At 36.2% G+C, this 23677-nt stretch overlaps 1 protein-coding gene across 3 annotated transcripts in view; it reads right to left on the reverse strand.

The window, feature by feature from the left end:
* Nectin3 (nectin cell adhesion molecule 3) overlaps positions 1-23677 on the reverse strand; it is a 124490-nt gene that overhangs the window by 35376 nt on the left and 65437 nt on the right. For all 3 annotated transcript variants that reach the window (XR_013043758.1, XM_076548925.1, XM_076548924.1), the window contains exons 6-7: positions 18053-18191; positions 15503-15587 (exon numbers count right to left, since the gene is read on the reverse strand). Coding sequence is in view for 2 of the 3 variants with exons in the window: in XM_076548925.1 (XP_076405040.1) it covers positions 15503-15587; positions 18053-18191 (224 nt within the window). In the remaining variant the exon portion in view is untranslated. The remainder of the gene's footprint in view (positions 1-15502; positions 15588-18052; positions 18192-23677) is intronic.

A 23677-nucleotide genomic window follows, 5' to 3' on the forward strand; every position in this document is an offset into this window, starting at 1 on the left:
TCTGTACTACTTACTCAGGAGTCAATCAAGTCACCTCTAATTAAGACTTATAGGTCCCTAATGGCAGTGTGAACTTAACACAGGTCTAACGTAAACCACACAAGTTTAATGCTCTGACTGTATTTTATGCAAAAATTGTCTAAATTTAATTCCTTAAAAGTTAAAACCACAGTCTTAGTAAATTATTGGTTCAGATGATACCTCTCTATAAGAGTTCCCAAGTAACATTGAGCCATTAAAAGTTTCTTTTCATTCCTTTTTGTTTCCAAAGTTTTGGAATTGCATCTGGGTTAATTCTTCAAGTTTTTACTTATGTGGCGTTTTAGAACATTTTTAGGATGCTGGGATGTGGCCTGTTGATAGAATGCCTGCCTTGTCTGTACAGGCCTTAGGCTGGATACTATACTTACCCCAGCACTCTGAAGATGAAGGCGGGAAGATCAGAAGGTCAGGGTCTTCACCAGCCATACAGCAACTTCCAGACCAGCCTGGGATGCATGAGAATCTGTCTCAAAAACATCCCCAGCCTCAAAAGAAAAAATTACTAGCAATTTTTTACTAGCCGAGGTCAATTTCTGCTTATTATGAGTGGACAATGGTAAAAGCTTTGAACTTGGCACGACCTAGAAACTAGCACCTATTCCAAAAGTTACCTCTTCTTCTTCACAAACCATATGCTATACAATTTCCTCATTGCTTAAAAATCAATTACACAGGGAGAAGAACAAAGCGACAGAGTCAACAGATTTCCAAGCATCCCTTCCTCTATCCCAAATCTCTATTACGTTCAGTTGGACTGGGTAACTGACTTCACGAACAATTCACTATCATTGTAAGGCAGTGACTTTAGAATAACCCTGGTATAGGGCAGTTTATTAGATATGAAGAAATGCTACAAATGAAGTAATAGCCAGTTTCCTCTTGTAGAGCCAAATAAGAAGACAGAGAACAAGAAGAGATCCAAATATATGAGTACAAGTAGTTATGTAGCTTAAAAAATCCATTCTTTGAACTCTGTGCTAAAATTCCAACAGAAGAAGGAGGCTGGGGGTTTATAATGTAGACAGAACTGCATGGAGTTAGACTAAAGAATCTCAAGAAATAGTGAATTAGACATTCTCTTTGAGTTGTTCAGAACAGACTTAAAAAGCTGCTATCTAATGATTTGCTTTTAATTATCTGCTTCATTCTGATATTGGATACTGGTGGCTAGAATAAAGTCAGTTCTTTTCAATCACTAATTACACAAAAGTATAATTTAACCAGTGTTAGATATATTTCTGAAGGAATCATTACATAGCCCATCATTTATTTTTCTTTCTTAAAATAGTACCAACTAACTTTCCACCCAGAAGCAATCCAGTTAGAAGGCAGGAAGAGACAGAAGTGAGAAGAGTAGTCAAATTTCAACTCCTGTACCTAGTGCTAAAATATGTGCTCAGTATACACAGGGTCCCCGGGTTCAAACCCCAGCACCAAAACCAAACTGACTCAGCTCCTGAAAAGCCACACATATAATGTGCTGATACCAACAGTATTTGTGAATGCGTCCACATTAATAAAATACTAAAAAATCAGTGAATGTGGAATCTTAGCCTAGAAACCACCACTCCAGGCTCCCTAGATTACCTGTGGTTTATGCATAGACAGTAAGTCTGAAATAAACTTTCTTGGAGTATTTTCACACTGATAGGAGGTTAAAATGACTAATATGGTCTTGACTATAATTAGCTTCATGGATCCTATGTAATTCTAAAGTTAACATCACAGCTCTAAAATGGTGTCATGGACTTATTTCCTTCTCAATTTTTACTTTCTTACCACTTGTGATAATTCTGTACCTGACAGACAAATGGATGAAACATGTAAAAGGTAAGGTGCACTTCTGTGCCATGAGCCATAAAATACTACCGAGGAGGAGAAATCCTTCTAATGTCTATAGTGTTCAGGCAAGAAGTAAGTATAACACTTAATAATTCCTGAGAATAGCAGACACTAAGGATTTTTGATGACTTAAAAAAAAACTATATTTGAGTTAATTTGCTGAATTTTCTAACTGGTGAGATTGTTCACAAAGGAAAAATTAAGTACAATGGCATATCATAAAATCATTAACCACATAGTTTTAATGAAGTAGAACCTAAATAACAAAATAGGTTCTCCACACCTTCAACTCAAGGGAAGTTTTGCTCTTCAAAAGTTACTATTAAGAGAATGAGAGAAAGTATTTACAAATTGTTGCATATAATGTTTACAATTATATGCAAAATTGATGAAGACCGTTCAAACTCAACAATAAGAATGCAATCCAAAACAGGGAAGGAGAAAGAAGGAGAAGGAGAATGGAAAGGGGAAGAGAAAGTGTGCGTATGTGTCGGTGAAGAGATTAAAAAAAAAGGAAAGTAAGCGGGGCGGTGGTGGCGCACGCCTTTAATCCCAGCAGTCGGGAGGCAGAGCCAGGCGGATCTCTGTGAGTTCGAGGCCAGCCTGGGCTACCAAGTGAGTTCCAGGAAAGGCGCAAAGCTACACAAGAGAAAACCTGTCTCGAAAAACCAAAAAAAAAACAAACAAAAAAACAAAAAGGAAAGTAATCCAATAAAAACAGCACATATTTGAACATGTACTATACCAAAGAAGATAAACAGACACTTCAACACATGAAAATATTCTATACAGTAACTGCAAAAAATGCAAATTAAAACCAAGACAAAAATATAACCACCCCCCTAAATACTTAACAGACTGACCATAAGCCAGGGTCTGGGCTGATGTCACTGGCTATGTTATCACTGGGGGTCATAGAAAGCATTCCTGTTGAAAACCAAGGGCCATGCTGAGCCAGCCCTGTGTCTCACTGGCCCTAGGACAGCTGGCCCTGCCCTCCCATGGGAGAGCTGACCCCAGCACTTGGAAGAGATGGCCCCATCCTTCAACACAGGCCTAGGAGAATTGGCCCAGATGGCAGGGGCCTAGGAGAGCTGACTCTGTCCCTCGCCTAATGAGGTGGTCCCAATGGCCCAGACTGACCAGCTCAGCTACCACCCAGATCCACATCCTGGGCCTTGGGCTGGCCCACCCTAACAGCTGCCGCATCTATGACCTGCTGGAAAGATAACCATAGGATATCCATGATGGGGGGCAACAAGAGAATATCTGGGAGGAGTCTCCATGAGGGCCCAGTGATGATGGCATACCAGAAACCAGACCAATGACTCACTGCAATGAACATTTTGTGGGGGGTGTGATTGGACAAAAGGGGTGTACTGCGTGACACACAGCTCCTGATGCCACCAGGATGAAGAGGTACTGGAATGATGAAGGAACGGGGTGGGCCTTTTGTTTTGTTTTAATTAATTTGGGGGTTGCAAGGATGAGGGACAGATATGGAGGGGAGCAGGGTTGGGGTGCATGATGTGAAATTTCCAAAGTATTAATAAAGAATTACATTTAAAATAATAAGAAGAAAAAATATTGGTAAGTACATGGAGCAACTCATATACTGTCCACAGAAACAGAAATGATAAAAGCACAAGATGACAGTTTTGCATTTCCTTAAACAATTAAAAATATGCTTACTCCATGACTTAGTCATTAATTCCTAGAGAAATGAGATCACACATTTACACAAAGGTATGCATTATAAGGCTCCCTGAAACTCTTGTCTACTACAAGTTCCAACTGGACTCAAGGGGAACATTTAACAGGTAAACGTACAAAATACTGTATAAGTACAAGAAATACTATCTAAGAGATATATGCTGATGGACGTAACAGGAGTGAATCTCAAAACTATCATGAAAGACTCGAGTGAATTTCAAAACTATCAAGAAAGACTCAAGATAAAAAGGAAGGCATACTGTAAGGATGTACTTAGTTCCACTGTCTGGAGATTCAGATACACATCTGTGTGATCTGAGAACGTAAGTGTGTTAACTCTTTCATGAGTTAACTCTTTCATGAGTACTAATATTGCTAGAACTATTCTATTTTATTATTATTTCTTACTATATAATTTCTTACTATACTTAATTTATACTATCATTGGTATCTTTCTATGTATTAAAAAAAAAGGTAGGTATGGTTTGGTACTATCTGTACTTTTATGAACCCAAGAAGTCTTGGGATGGATCTTTCTTGGCAAGAATTAGGGAAGACTGCTGCATAAACTGACAGAAAGCAGAGAGATCAGTGGAATGTGGAAAGTAAGCTGGTAAGTACCACAGGGAAGATAAAAGCACACTAAAAATCCTTTGGACATGATGACTATGTGCACTTTACAGATTGTGGGGATGCTTGCTCGCATATGATCATATGGAAAACATTATTATATCTGCACTTCTAATATGTTCATTTTATTTTGTACCAGCTGTATATAAATAATGGTATTTCAGCAAAAGGAAGAAAGGGGTTATCCTTGGTGCTTATTTATTTGTTAATTAAATACAAGCTCCTGAAGAAATGTTTGCCAATGAGAATTTCCTAGATGAATCCCAGTATGGAGAATTTAAAAGGACACTCATGAACTTTAAAAAAAATTCAAGCAGTTTCAAGAAGACAAAAAGAAACAGTGCAGTGAAATTAAGGAGAAAGAGCTTAAGGGGAATAAATGCCTGACTGAAGCCCAAAAAAACACAAACACAAGACTGATGGTAATGACAACGACAACCCAGGACTCGAGAATAGAATTCGATAAGGAGACACAAACACTAAAGACTCAGGCTGAAATGTAGATCAAACTGAAAAACTCAACTCAATAGCGAATCCAGAGGAAGGTCTTGCAAGTAAAAATGAATAAGGAGAAGACAGAATATCTGGACTCAAGAAAAAGTAGATAATCTAGACCAAATAAGCAAGGAATATGGAAAAAAAAAAAAGCTAAAGAAACATATAGGCAGTGTGGGACACCATTAAAAAAAAAAAACTTCAAATTATAGGCATAGCTGAGTTAGAGGAACCCCTAGGTAAGGACACTGATGCTGTGGTTAATGCTTTTGTACACTGGTTTAACAAAACACTGATTGGCCAGTAGCCAGGCAGGAAGTATAGGCAGGATAAACAGACAAGGAGAATTCTGGGAAGAAGAAGGATGAGTCAGGAGACGCCAGCCCGCCATCCAGAGAACAGCATGTAATGGCACACAGATAGAGCCACAAAAAACGTGAAGACATATAGATTAACAGAAATAGGCTGAGTTTAAATGTAAAATCTAGCCAGTGGTAGGCCTGAGCCAATGGCCAAGGAGTTTTAATTAATATAAGCCTCTGTGTGTTTACTTTGGTCTGAGTGGCTGTGGACTGGGCCAGACACAGGAAACCTTTTAGCTACACACAGACCAGATTTTCAACAAGATAATAGAGGAAAAGTTCTCCAAACTAAGGAAAGACATACCCATGCAGATACAAGAAGCACACAGAACACCAAATAGACAAGATTAGAAAAGATAATACCCACAGCATGTAATAGTTAAAATACTAAGTAAACATAACAAAGAAAGTATACTGAAAACTACAAGAGAAAAAAACAAAACACAAGGCATATATAAAGGAAAACCCATCAGGATAATAGCTAATTTTTCAATGGAAACTCTGAAAGCCAAAAGAACCTAAAGCAACATATTCCAAGTCCTAAAAAAAACTATGACTTCCAGTCTAAACTAATATACCCAACAAAACTATCTACCATAATTCAAGTTGTAAAATTTTCCATAATATAAACAGTCTAAAAAAATTACACCCAACAAATCAAACCTGAAGAAAAAACAAGAAAGGCATGTCAGGCTAAAGGAGGAATGAGCGTAGAAGAGGAACCATGAATATATAAAGGCATAATTATTAAAACACAAAATACCATTGAACACAAATACCACCATAAAAATCAACAACATGGGGACCACACACACATTTCAATAATAACTTTAAGTATCAGTGGCCTCAATTCTCCTATCAAAAGACCCAAGTTAACTGAATGGATCGAAAAATAAAATCCATCTACCTGTTGTCTACAAAAAAAAAAAACCAACCAACAAACACATTTTAGCTTTAAAGATAGATACTGCCTTTGAGTAAAAGGATGGATGAAAATAGTCCAATCAAATGGGACGAGGAAGCAAGCAGGTGCCACTATCCTAATATCTGACAACAACAGACATGTCAAAGTGGACAGGAGAAAGGCAATGAAGCTTCAACCCTATAGAAGAGCTGCAGGAAACTAAGGAATGCTAGGAGCAGGAGAAATAGTCGTCCGCAAGGAAGAGCACAACTGGTTATCTAGAACCAATAGGTCAGCACTGAAAACATGCACACAAGGAACACTATGCACAGTGAGCTAAATATATATATTAAGGAATATATATGTATATATATATGTATGTATATATATATATATATATGTAACCATAATTAATGAAAAAAGGAGGCCATGAATTTGAGAGACAGCAGGAGGGGTATATGGGAGGGTTAGAAGGAGGAAAGGAAAGGGAGAAAAGATATAATTACATGATAATCTTGAAAAAAAACTTAAAAAAAGGAAGCAAAAATGAAAGAATTCTATGACAATAATGATTAGAAAACAAGATGTTATAAATATAAAATAGATATTATTTTAATTTCAAGCACCAATAAAATTAAAATAAAGCATCAAAAATTTCCAAAAGAAATATTCCAAATCTAATCTAAATGAATCAAAGAGGCAGTACTTTCACTTTTACTCAAGTAATTTCACTGCATTTGTGTGTGTGTGTGTGTGTGTGTGTGTGTGTGTGTGTGTGTGTGTGTGTGTTATATAGCATGCATATTCTCCATTCTTGCAGAGGCCAGAAGATGGCATCAGATTCTCTGGAACTGGAGTTACAGATGGGTATGAGCTGACATGTGGGTGTTGGGAACAAGACCTCGGCTCTTTGTAAGAGCAACATGTGACCATAACCACTGAACCATCTCTCCAGCCCCAAGAACACTCATCTTATTGAAGTTTTCTTACTATGAATTTTGATATGAAGAAGTAGGGTATATAGTGTTCATATCAAGGTTAAGATAAAAGCCATTCATAGCTGCTATAGAATGCATAAATACTCACAATAACCTTTCAAATGAATCAAGATGGAAAAGTGATATCTGTAGGAAAAACAGCATTTAAAACACTTGAAAAGATGCTATCACTGAAAATACCGAAGCTACAATTATATATATATATATATATATATATATATATATATATGGTATTTTTAGTAAATTAGGATTAGTAAAGCACAAAACATGTTTTACTATATCCAGTAGATAATACACTGGTATACAACATGAGCTATACAGACATTAGGTACTGATATATATAAAGACACACACATGCACACACACATATACACATATATACTGGTATGTATACCTACACATACTTATATATATGTGCACACACACACACACACACACACACACACACACACACACACACATATATATATGTATATTTCACAGAGCTATCATAGAATAGTGAAGAAGTAGAGAGGATGTAAGGAGAGGTTTGATGCTTTCAATTATTTATTCAGAGATTTTTTATCAAAATTTTATATCAAAATGCATTCATTAACTATCTTGATTTAGTTGTTTCACAAACCATGCATACATCAAATCATCAGTTTAAATCATAAATAATGCAAGTTATTTATGTCAAATTAGAATACTCTTTGGCCCCTTGCCTTTTGGCATTTGCATACGTAGGCCTGGCCCTAGATCTGGCCTGCAATCCTTTTTGTTTGTGAGCCACCTTTGCAGGGTAAGTGGCTTCTTCCTTTCCAATTTCTCCCTTGATCCTTTCCCCCCAGCTCCACACCTGTATGCCTACAACCATCCTGCACCTAAGAACCATGTCTATCTGTGACTGTCAGTCATGTCTTCCAGTCTATCTGTGAGCTGCCTGTGACTGGTCAGTCATGTCTTCTAGTCTATCTGTGAGCTGCCTGTGACTGTCAGTCATGTCTTCTAGTCTATCTGTGAACTGCCTGTGACTGTCAATCATGTCTTCCCTTTCCCATCCTTCGCCCCACTGTTGCCCTCTCCCCACCCACAGACATGGCTTTGAGGCTGCTTTGCTCATGAGCCCCCTTTGACTAGTGACGTGCTCCTTTTCTTTTCCACCCTTCCCGCTGTCTGGTATTGTACCAGTGCAGGAGCTGTGTGACTAGAGTTAGGCCAGGTCATGGAAAGTTTTTCTTCTTCTCCTTCCAAACAGCCTGAAACCATGTATATTCAGAAACAATTGCTAAACAGAATACTGGAATCAATGCTTTAAACTGAAGAGAGGAATAAGCACAGCCAAGAGACTCTAGAAAGAAAATAAACTGGTATAATTAATGAAATACAGAGCACAACTGAGAACATAAACAGCAAAAAATGAACAAAATGACTCCAATTTGCATATATCTTTCAATAATAACCTTAATTATTCGGGGTCTCAAGTCTCCACTCAAAAGACATAGGGTGGCTAACTGATTAAGAAACAAAAACCCACCTTTCTATTGTCCACAAGAAACCCATCTTTGCTTTAAAGGCAGACACCACCTTAAAATGAAAAGATGGAAAAAGTATTCCCAGAAAATAGGATCAGGAAGCAACCGGGTGCTGCTATTCCTAATATCTGGGAAAACAGATGCCAAACTGAAACTAGTCAGAAGAGACAGAGAAGGGCTTGTCATTCTAATTGAGGGACTAATTAATAGAGAAAATGTTACAGCACCAAACTCCATTTCATAAGAAGCATACAAATGGAATTAAAGACCCAGATTAAAGCAAACCCCATAACAGTAGATGCTTTCAACACCAAAACTCTCCAGTTCACTGGTCTTCTGGACAAAAGGTAAACAGAGATACCCTAGAATTAAGTGACATCTTACACCAAATGGACCTTACAAATAGAATGTTCTACCTAAACACCAAATAGCATACAATCTACTCAGTAGCACATGGAAGCCTTTCTAAAATAATAATCCCATGTATACTATCCAAATATTATGCAATGGAACTTAAAATCAACAGCAAACAAAAATAGAGAAAGTGTATAAACTCAGAGATTAAACAACTCATTACAGACCGATGAATGGGTCAAGGAAGAAATCAAGAAAAAATACAAATGTTCCTGGAACTAAATGAAAATAAAACTCTGGGACACAATAAAAGCAGCCCTAACAGGAACATTTACAGCACTAAGTGCCTAGAAAGGGAGTGGATCCATTTGGGAGGTGAAGAGGAACTAGGAGGAATAGAGGGAAGGGAAACAGTATTCAGGATATATTATGTGAGAAAACAACAAAACACAACACAACAACAACCAAACCCAGAAAGAGCTCAAATATATAACTTAATAACACAAGTCAAGTATTTAGAAAAACAACAACAACAACAAAAACCCAGTGGAAGGCAAGAAATAATAAAAATCAAAGGAGAAATTAATGAAATAGAAACAAAGAAAACAACACAAAGAATCAGTGAATCGTGAATCTAAGAGCTGTCTCTCTGAGAAGATGAACAAGATCAACAGATTCTAGGGCCAATTAGTCAAAAGAAAGAAGGACCCCAAATTACTAGAATCAGGAATGAACAGACAAGTATCACACAGACACCAGAGTAATTTGGAATATTCCAAGGGAATACATTAAAAACCTGTCCTCCATTATGTTGGAAAAGCTAAAGGAAATGGATGAACTTCTTGATTTATCTAAACTACCAAAGTTAAACCAAATAGAGATAAACAACCTAAACAGACTCAAACAAAAGAGGGGATTTAAACGGTAACAATCACAGCAGAAATCTACTATACTTTCAAAGAACTACACCCAATACTTCTTAAACAATTCAAAAACAAAAAATATGGAATTAGAAGGATCACACCAAAACTCATTCTATGAAAACAGTCTTACTCTAACACCCAAAGCAGGTAAAGACACATACAAAATAAAACTACAGCCAATATCTCTGATATTGTTCATAGATGTAAAAATATTCAATAAAATACTATCAAACCAAATATAGGCACATATCAATAATAACATGCACTATGAAAAAGGTGGCTTTATCCTTGATATTCCATGATGATTGCTTCAATAAATGTAATTAAACCACATAGATGGACTTAAAGACAAAACTCACATGATCATCTCAATAGATACAGGAAAGCCTTTAACAAAATCCAACATTTTTTCATAATAAATGTCTTAAAGGAGTTGGAGTGGAGGGAACATACCTCAACGTAATAAAAGCCACATATGAAAAATCCATTATGTTAAATGGTGAAAAATCTGAATCAATCTCATTATAATGAGGAATGAGCCCAGGCTGCCCACTATCCCTACTCCTTTTCAACACAGCACTAGAAACACTAGTCAGAGCAATAGGAAAAGAGAAGAAAATTAAAAGGATACAAATCATCCATCGTTACAGATGAACATGATATTACATATAAATGATACCCAAGATTCCACCAGAAAACTTCTAAAAAAACAACCAACAATTTCAGCAAAGTGGCAACTCACAAAACTCGGTAGGCACATAAATACTAGGTAGTTGTGAAGGCTCACCTGTAATTTGAGTCTGGCACAAGCTGGCTAGTGAAGCCAGCCAAATCAGAGAGCTCTGAGTTTGACTAAGAATCCTTGCCTCAAAGAAGAAGGTAGAAGAGCCATCAGTGGAAGAAGATTCCCCACATTAACCTTGGGCTTCTACTGCATGTATACCTTTACAGATTAAAACATCTACATACATACATATTCATTAGCAAAGAAAAAGAAAAAAAATCCAGGCCAAAAAAAGACAACAAAACCAGGAAGAAAACTAGATACTACTATTAGCTATAGTGCTTACTCTGTTTAATATGCTCTTTAGTTGAGCAGCATGAAGGAAAAATCCACAGCACACAGATAAGTTGGAAAAGGGAGGCCTATTTCAATAGTCTTTTGAGGTAAGTGGAAAACATCTGCAGTACTACACCCAAACTGTGTATCTAGTTTATTAAGGTTACTTGCTATACAGAATCTGAAGACTCATCAGTAAACTCCATATTCTGTTTCCTGAAAGTAGAGAACACGAACACTTATACACATGCACCAAACATACCACACAGACACACACACACACACACACACACACACACACACACACACTGAATCACAAAAACTGTTCTGTATAGTTTTACAATAGAAGTACCACTCATACATTATTTTCAATACTGTTAAAAGTTTTGCACTTACTAAAGTCATCTGACAGATGACAGTTTTCTATGTAATGTATACTAACAAGGAGCAATAGCAAAAACCCTAGGTGGTTTTAGTGTCTGTCTTTGTACACGTTAGTAACAAGCCCCTAGAAGAGGCCAAGGAGTAGAGGCAGGGGCCGGGAGCACCACTGGCAATCAAAATGCCTATCCTGTGTACAATAAACCTAAAGAGAAAACAGGCACTCCAAAGAAGAAATTTTATCCCAATACAGAAAAAAATACCAAAGTGAAAGCCTACGTGATTTCTCATATCAGTATTACCACGGTTGTCAGTCTGCATTGAAGCAATCCTTAAGTTCAATATATAGTTTTATGAAATCTGAGAAGTCACTCATAAAGTCGAAAGAAAAAGAAAAAACAACATCTTGGCAAGGAAAAATTAATAAAGGAATTTGTTTCAGTGAATAGTAAATCATATCACCAAGTTATGGTTTAGTAAGGAACACAAAAATATAAATGTAATTAGACCTCAGAAATTTGAACAACTGGTGATCTCACTGGTTAAACAGGTCTCTACTTGAATTTACATACACAAAATCTCAGTTTTAAAGTAAAACATAAAAACATTAGAAATTTATAAGAGTAAAAAAAATAATGGTCATAAGAGACAGAATGGAAACAGTTTCAGACTAAAACAACCTCCCCAAAGTACAAGAAATGGAATTGATGACTTAAAAATTTTAGTAGCCTACATGACACCATGAAGTTAAAAATTAGGAAATGATGTAAGACAAAGGACTACATTTACATCAGAATTCCTAAATAAACAACAATCAAAGCTCAAAACACAACTAAAAAATTGGGGGAAACTATGCAAACAGGCAGCTCAGTAACTGGCAAGTAGGGCCCACTTCAGCCAAGAATCCACGGATTGTTTAGTTATAACACCCACAGAACACCTCATACTATAGGATGGGGAAAGAAACAGGCATTATATGCCATCTGTAAGAATATATGTTGACACTGTGGCTAATACTATGACACCTTCTGTAAAAAAATATACAGATTCTACTTCTTTGCATAAATCACATAATAAATACACAAGCACACAAAATGCATCAAATATTCCCACTACAATTCTGCAACGAAAATAAAGATCTCACTGCATGAATTTTATGTATCAATAAAATGGAATATTTTGATAGTCATCCAGAGTGAGACAGAGATACGTAAACAGAACTTAGACTTGAATGCCATTAAAACACACCTAGTTGGCAGGGTCATGTCAACTGTTAACAATCCAAAGAGTGCAATCCAAAGTAACTGAAACTGTTTGTGAATACTCATTTAATAACCCAGAGGATCTTGATAAAGGTAACTGTACTGCCCATTCTGAAAAATACATTATCAAGGAAGACATAGTAAATAAGACAAAGAAAATTTTCAAATAAGCTCCACCTATATTTTAAAAATAACAATTCACAGATAAAATATGAACATGTATGAAGTAAAGTCATGGAGAGAAGTGTGGTGAGAAGCGTTGTCCAGGGAAAGGGACTGGGATCTTTGAGGATAGTGGAATGAAAGAAAGATTTGCACAGTTGATCTTCTAAATTTCTGTAAGATTGTATTTTATATTTTATACGATGAGTATACTTATGTATGAAAAATACAAGGAAAATAAACCATCATAAAATGGTAAGATACAGCTTAGTGTTGCAACCTTGTATGTTTCATAAATAAAGATCACTTTGGCAGGTGTTCATCTATGAAGAGGACAGACACACTGGTGGATTTAAGAGCCCTCTGCCTTCAGACAAAACATCGTTTCTGATTTCCTGAAAATGTGTACTGCCACTTCGGACAGCTTCTCTGTAGGAAAACAGCTCTCACTCAAGAAAAGTGTCTCTTCACAATAGCAGGCTTCATTCCACTGAATACCTTGTATTGGGGTGAAAGCTCTCAGGGATTAATGCAGACAATAGCACCAAAAAAACCTGCTCATCACTGTGAACTAGCACATATGGGAGGAATCACCTCTTTCTATAGTTTCTCAAGGAAAACCACCAATAAAAAGGCCAACACAAACTGAAACTCTCAGAGAAAGAGTCACACTCATAAAGATTCGACAACACTGACTGATGGATCAGAATTTGATTGTTGGAATGCTGCAGATCGAAAGCCAACTTATCACAGGCCATCTTTAGTCCCTTTAACAGACATTCACTACCACTTCTGTATTAGACCTAACATTCCTGCATTCTTGTGTTCATCTGGTCAAAGTTCTTATAATGCATTAACATAAAAAAACAGGTCAACAGCTTCCACCAACTCAATAGGTATGAACACCATCACATAACATGTGGCAGCTACATTAGGGATGTCTGGTATAGCCTGCCTACTTTATGTTTCCACCAATATATTTGAAAATGTACCTCAATTTAAGACTTTCTTTTGTTCTACACCTTGTGTCTACACTAGAGCATATCATTTGAGGCTACCCTGTTCCCAGGCTGTGGAAATTGGCTCGAGAATAAACTGTCTCTTATCTTCTTTGAGGCAAGAGTCGTGTTTAATGTAGACAACAGGCTCTTCCTTAAAGCCAGAATGACCTTCTGGGAACATGAGACCTGTGTCATCAGGCCTGGTTGTTAGAGCAAAGTAATTATTTCAAGTAGAAATTAATGAATTTAAAGTTAGTGAGTTATCTTTTGAGGCACAGACTCCTTAGTAACCAAGAAACAGTTATATGCTTTGCATTTTGACATAAGATAAACTCAAAACAAATATCTATATAATTACTGTATGATAGTATAATGGGAGAGTCACAATAAATTATCTTACTAAAGCTTTAACTCTATTTCTAAATGCATTTTTTTAAAGAATGAAAACTATGACCGATTTCATGTCCAACTCAAGTTCTGATTCTCCTATATTTTATAGATTTTTTTGTTTTGTTTTGTTTTGTTTTTTCAAGACAGGGTTTCTTTGTGTAGTTTTGGTGCCTGTCCTGGATCTCGCTCTGTAGATCAGGCTGGCCTCGAACTCACAGAGATCTGCCTGGTTCTGCCTACCCAAGTGGTGGGATTAAAGGTGTGTGCCACCACCACCTGGACTATAGAATTGGTTTTATATTTAGAAGAAAACATTGGTGACTAATGCTTTTCACTTCTTGATTTGAATGAGAAAAAAAATCACAACACCAATTGGTGGCTTACTTCTTAAGGGCCAACAATGCTCATCTGTTTACAAGGTATTTTCCCATCAAGCTTCCTTCGACAAAAGGTCTTGACTACTTTTCAACGTCATTCTTCATTTCTGCCCAGAATTATTCCTGTTACTAAACTTACTACAATCAAATTGCTCTAATTATTGTCTGAGGAATTTATTTTGTATCTCCCAAGCTGAGCCATCCTGGAAGCCCTCTGCTTCACTGTCAGCTCAAGTCATGCAAAATATAACACCTTCCTTTTGTTTTCATGCAGTGTCTTATAATATAAGTGTAACAGTTATATTTTCTTAACTAAAACCCAATGCATATGACTTGAACCAAACAACTTTTTCTAAGTCAAGCTTCAATACACAGGCATCTTGAAAATATAAAGAATAAATAACATACAAACTGATTTTCCTGACCACAATTCAATTATATTCAATTAAGCTTGTTCTAAAAAAAAAAAAAAACTAATATCCTAAACAAAATTCTCAGAACCAACTCTGGACACCACATACTGAAAAGAAACAAGAGTAAAATGCGGTGCTCCGAGAAGAGTAGATGTCCACAACAATCTCCCAAAGAAACTCAAGGCCTCTACTTTCTATTCACATAAAGATGCCTATTTTTACAATCAATCTGCAGGTCAATACAACTGCATTCACAAGCAGTCTCTAAGCGCAGCTTCTAGTGAAAGGCCAGTTCAGTACTGACTTCCCTTCTCACGCTAGTCATCACTTTTCTTACTAATTGGTACAAAAAGTTTGAATGATCACTCACATATTTCAGAAGAATACTTGAACATGTTAAGAACTATGTGTCATTACAAAATCGATAATGACAATGTTTTAAAAAATTAAAACAAATGGAATAGATTTTTTAAAATGTTTATTCACTTCAATTTTTGCAATGGGGTTTCCTGTAGCCCAGGCTGGCCTCGAACTCACTGTGTAGCCAAGGATGACTTTAAACTTCTGGTCTTCCTGCTCCAGCCTCTCCAGTGCAAGGGTTGCAGATGTGCACCACAACAGCTGGGCAGACTTTTAGGAGATAGTTCGGGTGATGTTAGGTGTCTTCACGAACACTTACCTGACACAGAAGGCCTTTCTGAGGCAGAGGAGGAACTCGTTCTTCATACACAGGGGGTGGCTTCTGTGTAGGTGGAAGGTCGATTCTGTGTTCAAAACAGCAAACACAGTGTGGGGGGGTTCCAGGAGGAAAAACAAAGAAAACAAGATTCTCACAAATCTGAAGGATAGTTTCTTCATACTATAATAATACATACTTATTCTACTCTACATGTTTAATTAAGTTATATTCTGTTAATCCATCAGGAAATAAAAAAGTCATCACTACTTCTAATACTTAACACCAACTAACTTATTCACATTAAAGAAGCAATTCAAATAGAAACACTGAAAATTATTATTAAACAAGTATCCTTCTCAAGTTTGGTATATTTTGACCTTTGATGATGCTGACAAACATTTTAAAGACAGTATTTTTAAAAGATTTTATTCATGCATATATGCATGATATACATATGTCTGTCACACGTATGTGGATGCCCAGAGACCATAAGAGAGGTCAGATCCATGCAGCCAAAGGTACAGGTGGCTGTGAACTTCCAGATGTGGGTGCTTGGAACCAAACTCAGACCCTCTGCTGGAGCAGCAAGCACTCTTAAGTCGCTAAGCCAATCTCTCCAGCCCCTAATGTGTGTATTATTATGTTTCTCCAAATGGTCATAGAAGTGACTCAGAAGATTGACAAGAGCTCACATTATAGTTTGAACAGCTTTCCAAGACGGATTTTCAAAAGGGCTGCCTTGGGGCTGGAGAGACTGTTTGTTCTCCCAGAGGACCCAGGTTAAACAGTTTCCAGCACCCACATGGTGCTCACAATCATCTGAAACTCTAGTTCCAGGGAATTTGATACCTTGCCTGACCTCCATGGACATCAGGGAAGCACATGGTACAGATACATACATGCAAACAAAACAAGCATTCACATAAATCAAAAATCAACAAATTTTTTATAAGGAATTTATTTATTTTTAGAACATTTATCTCATAAATTAAGTTTTTTTCAGCTACAATTCATCATAAATCATGCCATCTGAAGGATCCAAGATTTCTTTAAAGAATGTATTTTTGATAACCTCATCCTTAAAACTTCCTAATAGTCACACATATTTTAAATGTTAGATATTTAAAAACAAATTCATGAGTCTATAGTTTTTATAGAAATTACTCTCATATATATATATAGATAGATAGATAGATACATAGTTTTCAATGATTTAAAGACTAAAGATGTATTTTCAGTACTTTAGCAAATGAAATAAAAAGTTATCTATATTAAAAGATAAAATAAATGACATCTTTAGATGCTAAAATAATAAATGTGCCATGACCTACTCATTTCTCAATATGGGCATAAAGTGGTATTTTCTACTGAAAATAATTCAGTAAGTATATAAAAAGTTTATTACAAAAGAACTCCCATCTTACAATTATCAAATTAAAGCAGCATTTGTCCATCTTTTATTCACAAGCAGTAACTTTTCTCTAATGAAAATAGAAACAAATTTATAGCTCCAGTTAAGGAAGAAAGCCAAAGCTGATGGGAGCAGTGGGCTGCTCATGGTGACAGCGGTGAGGACATGATGACAGGATCCAGAGAAGCCAGTCAGTGACCATGTCAGGTGGAAGGAGTGGAACCCTATCCCAAAGCACTCTGAAGAAACAAAGGAAGGTACCATTTGAATACCAGCCTCATGCCCTCGGGCAACAGGAAGCTCCGCTACTCAGTGCTACTCAGTCCTCAAAACCAAATCACCTTATTCTGTTCCCAACACAACCATGTGAAATATGGAAAATATCATACAGGCAGAGATAATAACAAGATTAAAATGAAATGATATGTTAGTCATTACTTTCTACAACAAGGTACAGTATTTCACTTATAATTCAATCTTGGTGATTAGGAAAAATTATTGCTTAAATGAAAAGATATTTTATAATTAAATGAAACAAAGCATTTATTTTCTTAAGAAAAAAGCTTTAAGGGCAGAGGCAGGCGGATCTCTGTGAGTTGGGAGGCCAGCCTGGTCTCCAAGGCGAGTTTCAGGAAAGGCGCAAAGCTACAAAGAGAAACCCTGTCTCAAAAAACCAAAAAAAAAAAAAAAAAAAAAGAAGAAAAAAAGAAAAAAGCTTTAAAGTGAGTCTTTAAAAATAATTCTTGGTAGTTTAGTTATATCTATATTTAAGACAGACATATAATCAATTAAGCCTAAGAAATACTGAAACCAGTACTTAGTACAGGCCTGAATTCTATTTAGGTGGGACAACATAAGCTATCAATATGATGCATTTGGAAAGATGTCTAGTGCCTGTGGATGAGGAGCTGCCTAACACCTTTGCTTCCAGGTTTGCAACCCTGTGAAGATTCTCATTTTATTTATTATTAAACTAGCAGTTTAAGATGGTCTGATGAAATCCCCAGTTAACTAACAAAGGTCCAACACTATCCTTATTTCCATCTGTTGAACACTGACTATAAGTAACGTAAAGGTGGACATGAAGGCTAATGGAAAAAGGATGTTCACAGCTGAACACAAGCAAAATGGTTACCTACACTTTGTCAAGATATGATGGTCTCTTCTTCCGCGGTGTTAGCAGTACAGTCACAAAGACAGCGATGATGAAGAGCGCCAGGACAGCTCCAATCACAGCTCCAGCCACTGCTATGGATGAGGTCTGCTTAAGTGGGATGTCTGTTAAGTAATAAAAAATCAGACTTTTCAAACAACTTGAAAGAGTTTTTAGAGTTGCATGCTTTAACTTTTACAGTGCTCAATGGCTATTTAAAGTATTTACCCAACAATTAGTTTAGAGGACCTCAAATTTAACCCATCCATTTTAGAAGAATTATGTTAATACAATTCTATTTTCCTTAAGACTACCAACTTTGCTTTACTCAAATTTTGGAAAGAATATCTCTAATCAGTCATTATTGAATAAATCTATTTTCTACAGTCAAATAATGTCTAAAGAGAAGATAAATAAAAAGACAAAGATAATTTTAAGTTCTCATTCAAACAGGTGATAAAAAATTAGTTGACAATACGTACACTTACCATTTTACTCTATTAAAATGAAAGAGAGACACTATTAAAAATAATGTAATAATATTCAAGGATTTGAATACAACAAAAAATCAAAAAAGCATACTACAGATATAGTATAAAAAGTTATAGAGTATACTTTAAAAAGTTTTAAAAATGTTTTAAAATAGAATATAGCAACATTCTCACACAAATTTTAAAAGACACTGTCATTCATAAACACAAAAATTGGAACCACTTCAATTCAAATGGATTAAGTAATATCATTACTAAATGTTTTAATTCTAGCCATATGAAATCCAGCAGCCCAGTTTTGTGGAGTAACTTGTTTCCTCATACCCTTTATTTTTTTTATTTTATTTATTTATTTTTTTTTGAGACAAGGTGCCATGTATCCCCAGCTATTCTGGCACTTGCTGTGTAGCAAAGGGTCACTACAAACTCGTAATTCTAATTGTGGGGCCTTGTAAGTGGGGGTTATAGGCATTTGCCACGATGCCCAGTTTAAGAGCTACTGGGGAACCAAGCCAGTTTTGTGTATGTATACTCCACCGAACAAACTACACCCTCACCCCTGAACTTGATTTTTTTTTTACTCTTCTAACCAATAAGGCAGACAATGAGAAATTAAAATGAAGCCAGGCTCTAAGGCTTCCTGCCCATAGTCATCCATTTAAGGAGCAGTAAGGAACAAAAGGAAAAGCCAGGGTGAGATCCAAGTCTCCAGCCACTGCTCTTGCTCCAGTTTGGGACGTGGGGTGGGAGGCAACAGCTAACACAGCCTTGCCCTTTTGCTCCCTATGGGAAACCAAAAGCTGTTTTCATTAAAATGGTTTAGTCACATGTCTTAAATCCTTGTAATTAGTTTTCAGACCAGACATGGCTACCTGAAATGAAATTGAAGCACTACAGAATGTTTAAAATATTTCTTACCTATCAAAGTATTTTTATTAAACTGTGGCTTGTGGCTGGGCATGGTGGCATGTATTTTTAATCGTGGCACTAGGGAGGGAGAGGCAGACGTATGTCTACAAGTTCAAGAGAAGTCTTGTGCATGTGGGGTTTTACATGGCTGAAAGGTTTTTACCTTCTAAAGTTTTCTTTAGCAAACTAACAAGACAGTTTATTAGTGGGTCATTTCATTAGCTTCATTTTAAACTCCAACTCTTACCCTTCCGTGCAAGTCATCCATTTGAATAAACTGTCAATCAATGAATACAATCTAGACAGAGTGGGCATAGCACGCAATTATGCTCAAACTACAACTTTCAATTTTCACACAACTGAGATTATCAGCTTCGGTTTATCAGTCTAATTATCAGCTCTCTCATCTGTCAGTGCAGTCAAGAGGATTTAGTGCTTGTAAACCTGAGATTTGGAGTCATTCAACCTAATCACTCACTTCTTCAGAATATATATTCTATTTTCCACCATGGCACCAAACTACAATGTAGATGAGTCCACTCTGTCTTTAATGGTCGGCCAACTGAAATCTATTTTAAGGACTTGACCAACCAAAGTCAACCACCTAAAGGCAGTGGCAGAAATAAAAGTCCCAATCATCAAATTTTCTATTTATTACATACTAGCTCTTTTAAATGTCTTAAATTGAATCTTTCATCTGATAAGGTTAAAATGTCCCTACCATTTTGCCTAAGTACACAGAATTTAAATTTCTGAGTTTTATTTTATAATGATGTTCACAAGATAGAACAGTAGTACTTCCAAACTGTTTTTCAAAAGCTCAGGTTACTCTTGAGCATGAGTGCAAAGTAAAATTTTCAACCCACAGATCATTACAATAGGTTCACTTCACATAAGTAAGTTGATGGTAAATGCATATGTATGTTTCACATTTCCTTTCCTGATTCTTCTACTAAATAAAGAAAAGGACACAGGATATTTAAGGATAGTACAAGGCATTAAAGATATAAATTTTTGAGTGTCAGAATGAAATAAAGGAAGATATAAAATCTTTTGCATTTAAATTGGAGTATTTTGATGGAAATTTGAGAATTTGGTCCCACAATAATACTGTAGTCTCAGATAAGCACACTGACATAAACTCTCCATACTGCACAAGTGCAAAAGTTCAGTGCAGAAGTGAAACTTGGCATTTTCAAACCTAAGCCAGTGACTTAAGAAACATGACACGTTCTACAACGTTTAAAGTGACAGAAAATAAGTGTTAACATTTTACCATGAAAAGGTGGTATATGAATCTCTAAGAACAACAGATTGCTGCTACTACAGTTACATTACCTCACATTCACTGGAAACTCACCCTCCCACACACTGGAAACTCACCCTCCCACACACACAAAAAAATGACAATCTCCCATACATCAAAAATATATCACCTGTAATTAATTACAGATACCAAGTGTACATCTTCTAAAAATAATGTTCAAAAACCAGTTAGCAACCAACCAACCAATACATACTAAACTTTCTGGAAAACACACACGTAGTAAATATTATAGCTATCAAGTACAATTAGTTTTGTTTTTATTATCAATCTTATATTTACTCTCATACTATACAAAACTGTTATTACCATTTTTTCCATAAATACCCCTCCAGTTTTCAGTGTGAGGATCCACACCTCGCACATGACAAGCATGTGATCTACTTTTGAGCTATACTGTCAGCCTTCCAGTGTTCATTTTCAACAGCTTTTATGTTTTTAACACAACAGTTAAGCTTTTATCTATGCAAAGTTTCTCTCACCATTTTTTCCCTAAGTACCATTTTTAGCTCAGGTCATATTCAGCTGTTCATTCAATAAATTATCAGGCATCTAAGTGCTAAGCACTATACCATCTCTAGGAACACAAGGGTGAATCAGACATAATACTGGTCCTCACAAAAGAGAAACAGTCCCAAGATGAGGTTACAAATTCATAAAATATACAGTCTAGTCAAGTATAGAAACAGAACTAATATTTAAAAGACATTTAATGATTCATTGGTAGAGCTTGTGTAGAATGACAAGTTATACTCAATTATTGACAATTACCTTCTCCAAGGAAAAGCAAAAACAAGCAACAGTAGTTAAAAACAAAAGCAAATGGCAGCGAGCATGAAATCTATGAATTGGCACTGTCAGCCTTATATGATCCGAGAGTCAGTTGCTCACTCACCATTTGGGGCTGCACATAGGGAGGAAGAAGTGTAACAGTTCCACAACCAATGTGAACTGCGGAACTTCCTCAAGGCCTTCGCTTATGTGCCTTCTCAGTATAATCAACACGTATGACACACGGGAGTTCAGCCGACTGACTCAGTACTCATTTTTAACACTAATGTGTCCCATGTGTCAGGTGAGCACCTAACCAAATGAGATTACCAAAACTCATCTGTGATATACACTAGGTAAGCATTATGCCCAGTATATGCTATCCTGCAAAAGCTGTGGCATAATGAAGGTATCACATAACTCAGAGAAAAGCAGTGCCAACATCTTACTCAATACATAAACATCCCCCATTAGTTATAGTATGAAAGTAAAACCATGACAACCTAGTGAGCTATGATAAATCAGCTAAAATTCAGGTGCACCAAGAGACTAATTAAAATACTTATATTTTCTCCGTATCAATTACACTCACAATAAACCTACAGAGGGTCAAAAGCACAAAGTATGTGAATTGACTGCAACTGGCAAGACACTGAAAAATAAACACCTTGTACATAAAGATAAGCTCTCAAATGTAGGTGTGACAAAAATCTTTCAAGTTCTCAACAATGCTCTCCCATTCCATGTGAATCAAGTTGTCTTTGAGAGCACCACATTAAGCCAAGTATCAAAAGATATGTACCATAGAATGAATAAGGTCTTTTTAAATTATTGAATCAAAAAGTCTAAAAACCAAGATTTTTAAAATGAAGCACATTTAATTATTTTTAAATATCAGTTTGTGAGAAAAGAGGTTAACTTTAAAAATGAAGCACATTATGCATCCCAAATAGTGACAATGACACGGGCATTGAAAAGTATTATTTTATCAGAGTAAGATGTCCATTTCGGACTACTTTAAAATACATACAACTGAGTTGCTCTAGTAGCACAAATATACTTGGAATACACACTCATTTTTTTAGCTTATGTTACAATCAAGAGTTTTCACTGATCTACAAAAGACAGCCCAAAATAATAAAATGTAAACATACAAGATGACAGAAAAGACCATGGTCGGCATTTGTTAATTCTGTTGAAGCATCATAAATCTATCATTTGAGATACACTTATATGGACTGGCCTTGCAATGTGGAAAAGGGGAAAAGGAAGTTTTCAATAAAGGGGAAGCATGGACAGGATTATTCATATATCAGGCACACCACAAGGTAAATGCACAGTTAATATATCTGGACATGAGTAGGGCCTCTATTTTTGTGTCTCAGCATTGAGGACCAAATGGTTGCTAGTATCCAAGCAGAAAAGCAAGTACTATGAACGTCCTGGTGGAAGAATGAATCATTTCCTATGAAGTAACTTTGCTCACACAATGAAACTTGAGTGAAGCAAGGCTCTAGACCTTACAACTTATAAAAATGCAGAGGATGCATTGGGGATGCAGTGAGACAATCTACACAGGGAAACTGTAGGGAAAAGCCATGTTCAGAAAACAAACAAAGGGAAGGATGGGAGAAACTTCTGCCTTTTGGGCCAGAACACACAAGAAGGTATTTCTAAAATTACAATATACAGATCATACTTGGATCCTGATTAAAACTGCTAAAACATGACTGAAATGTGAATACTTACTGCTTGAAATTTTAGAGATATTCATTTTTGGTATAATAAAGATACTATGAGAAGTTTTTAAATAGATAATGGCCGGTTCTTAGAATCTTTATCTTTTAGAACTTATCTGATCTACTGTCATTGAGTTCACAGCAGGAGAGGAGATGTGCTTAAATTCCACATTAGTGACAGTGAACCAGTAGGAACTGAAGTAGGTGGATTTAAAAGAAAAAAAATCTCCACAAGTAGGTTTTCCCTGAGACATTTCTGCTAACTGGAATGGAGTAATTTCTGTACTGATGTGTCTATATAGAAATAATATGCATGTAAAAAATGAGTCTTTGGATTGTTCTCAAGCATTAAGGATTGTTTCTGCTGTGGTGTTACC

The sequence above is a fragment of the Peromyscus maniculatus genome, chromosome 12, assembly GCF_049852395.1.
Source record: "Peromyscus maniculatus bairdii isolate BWxNUB_F1_BW_parent chromosome 12, HU_Pman_BW_mat_3.1, whole genome shotgun sequence".
In the NCBI taxonomy this organism is placed as follows: Eukaryota; Metazoa; Chordata; class Mammalia; order Rodentia; family Cricetidae; genus Peromyscus; species Peromyscus maniculatus.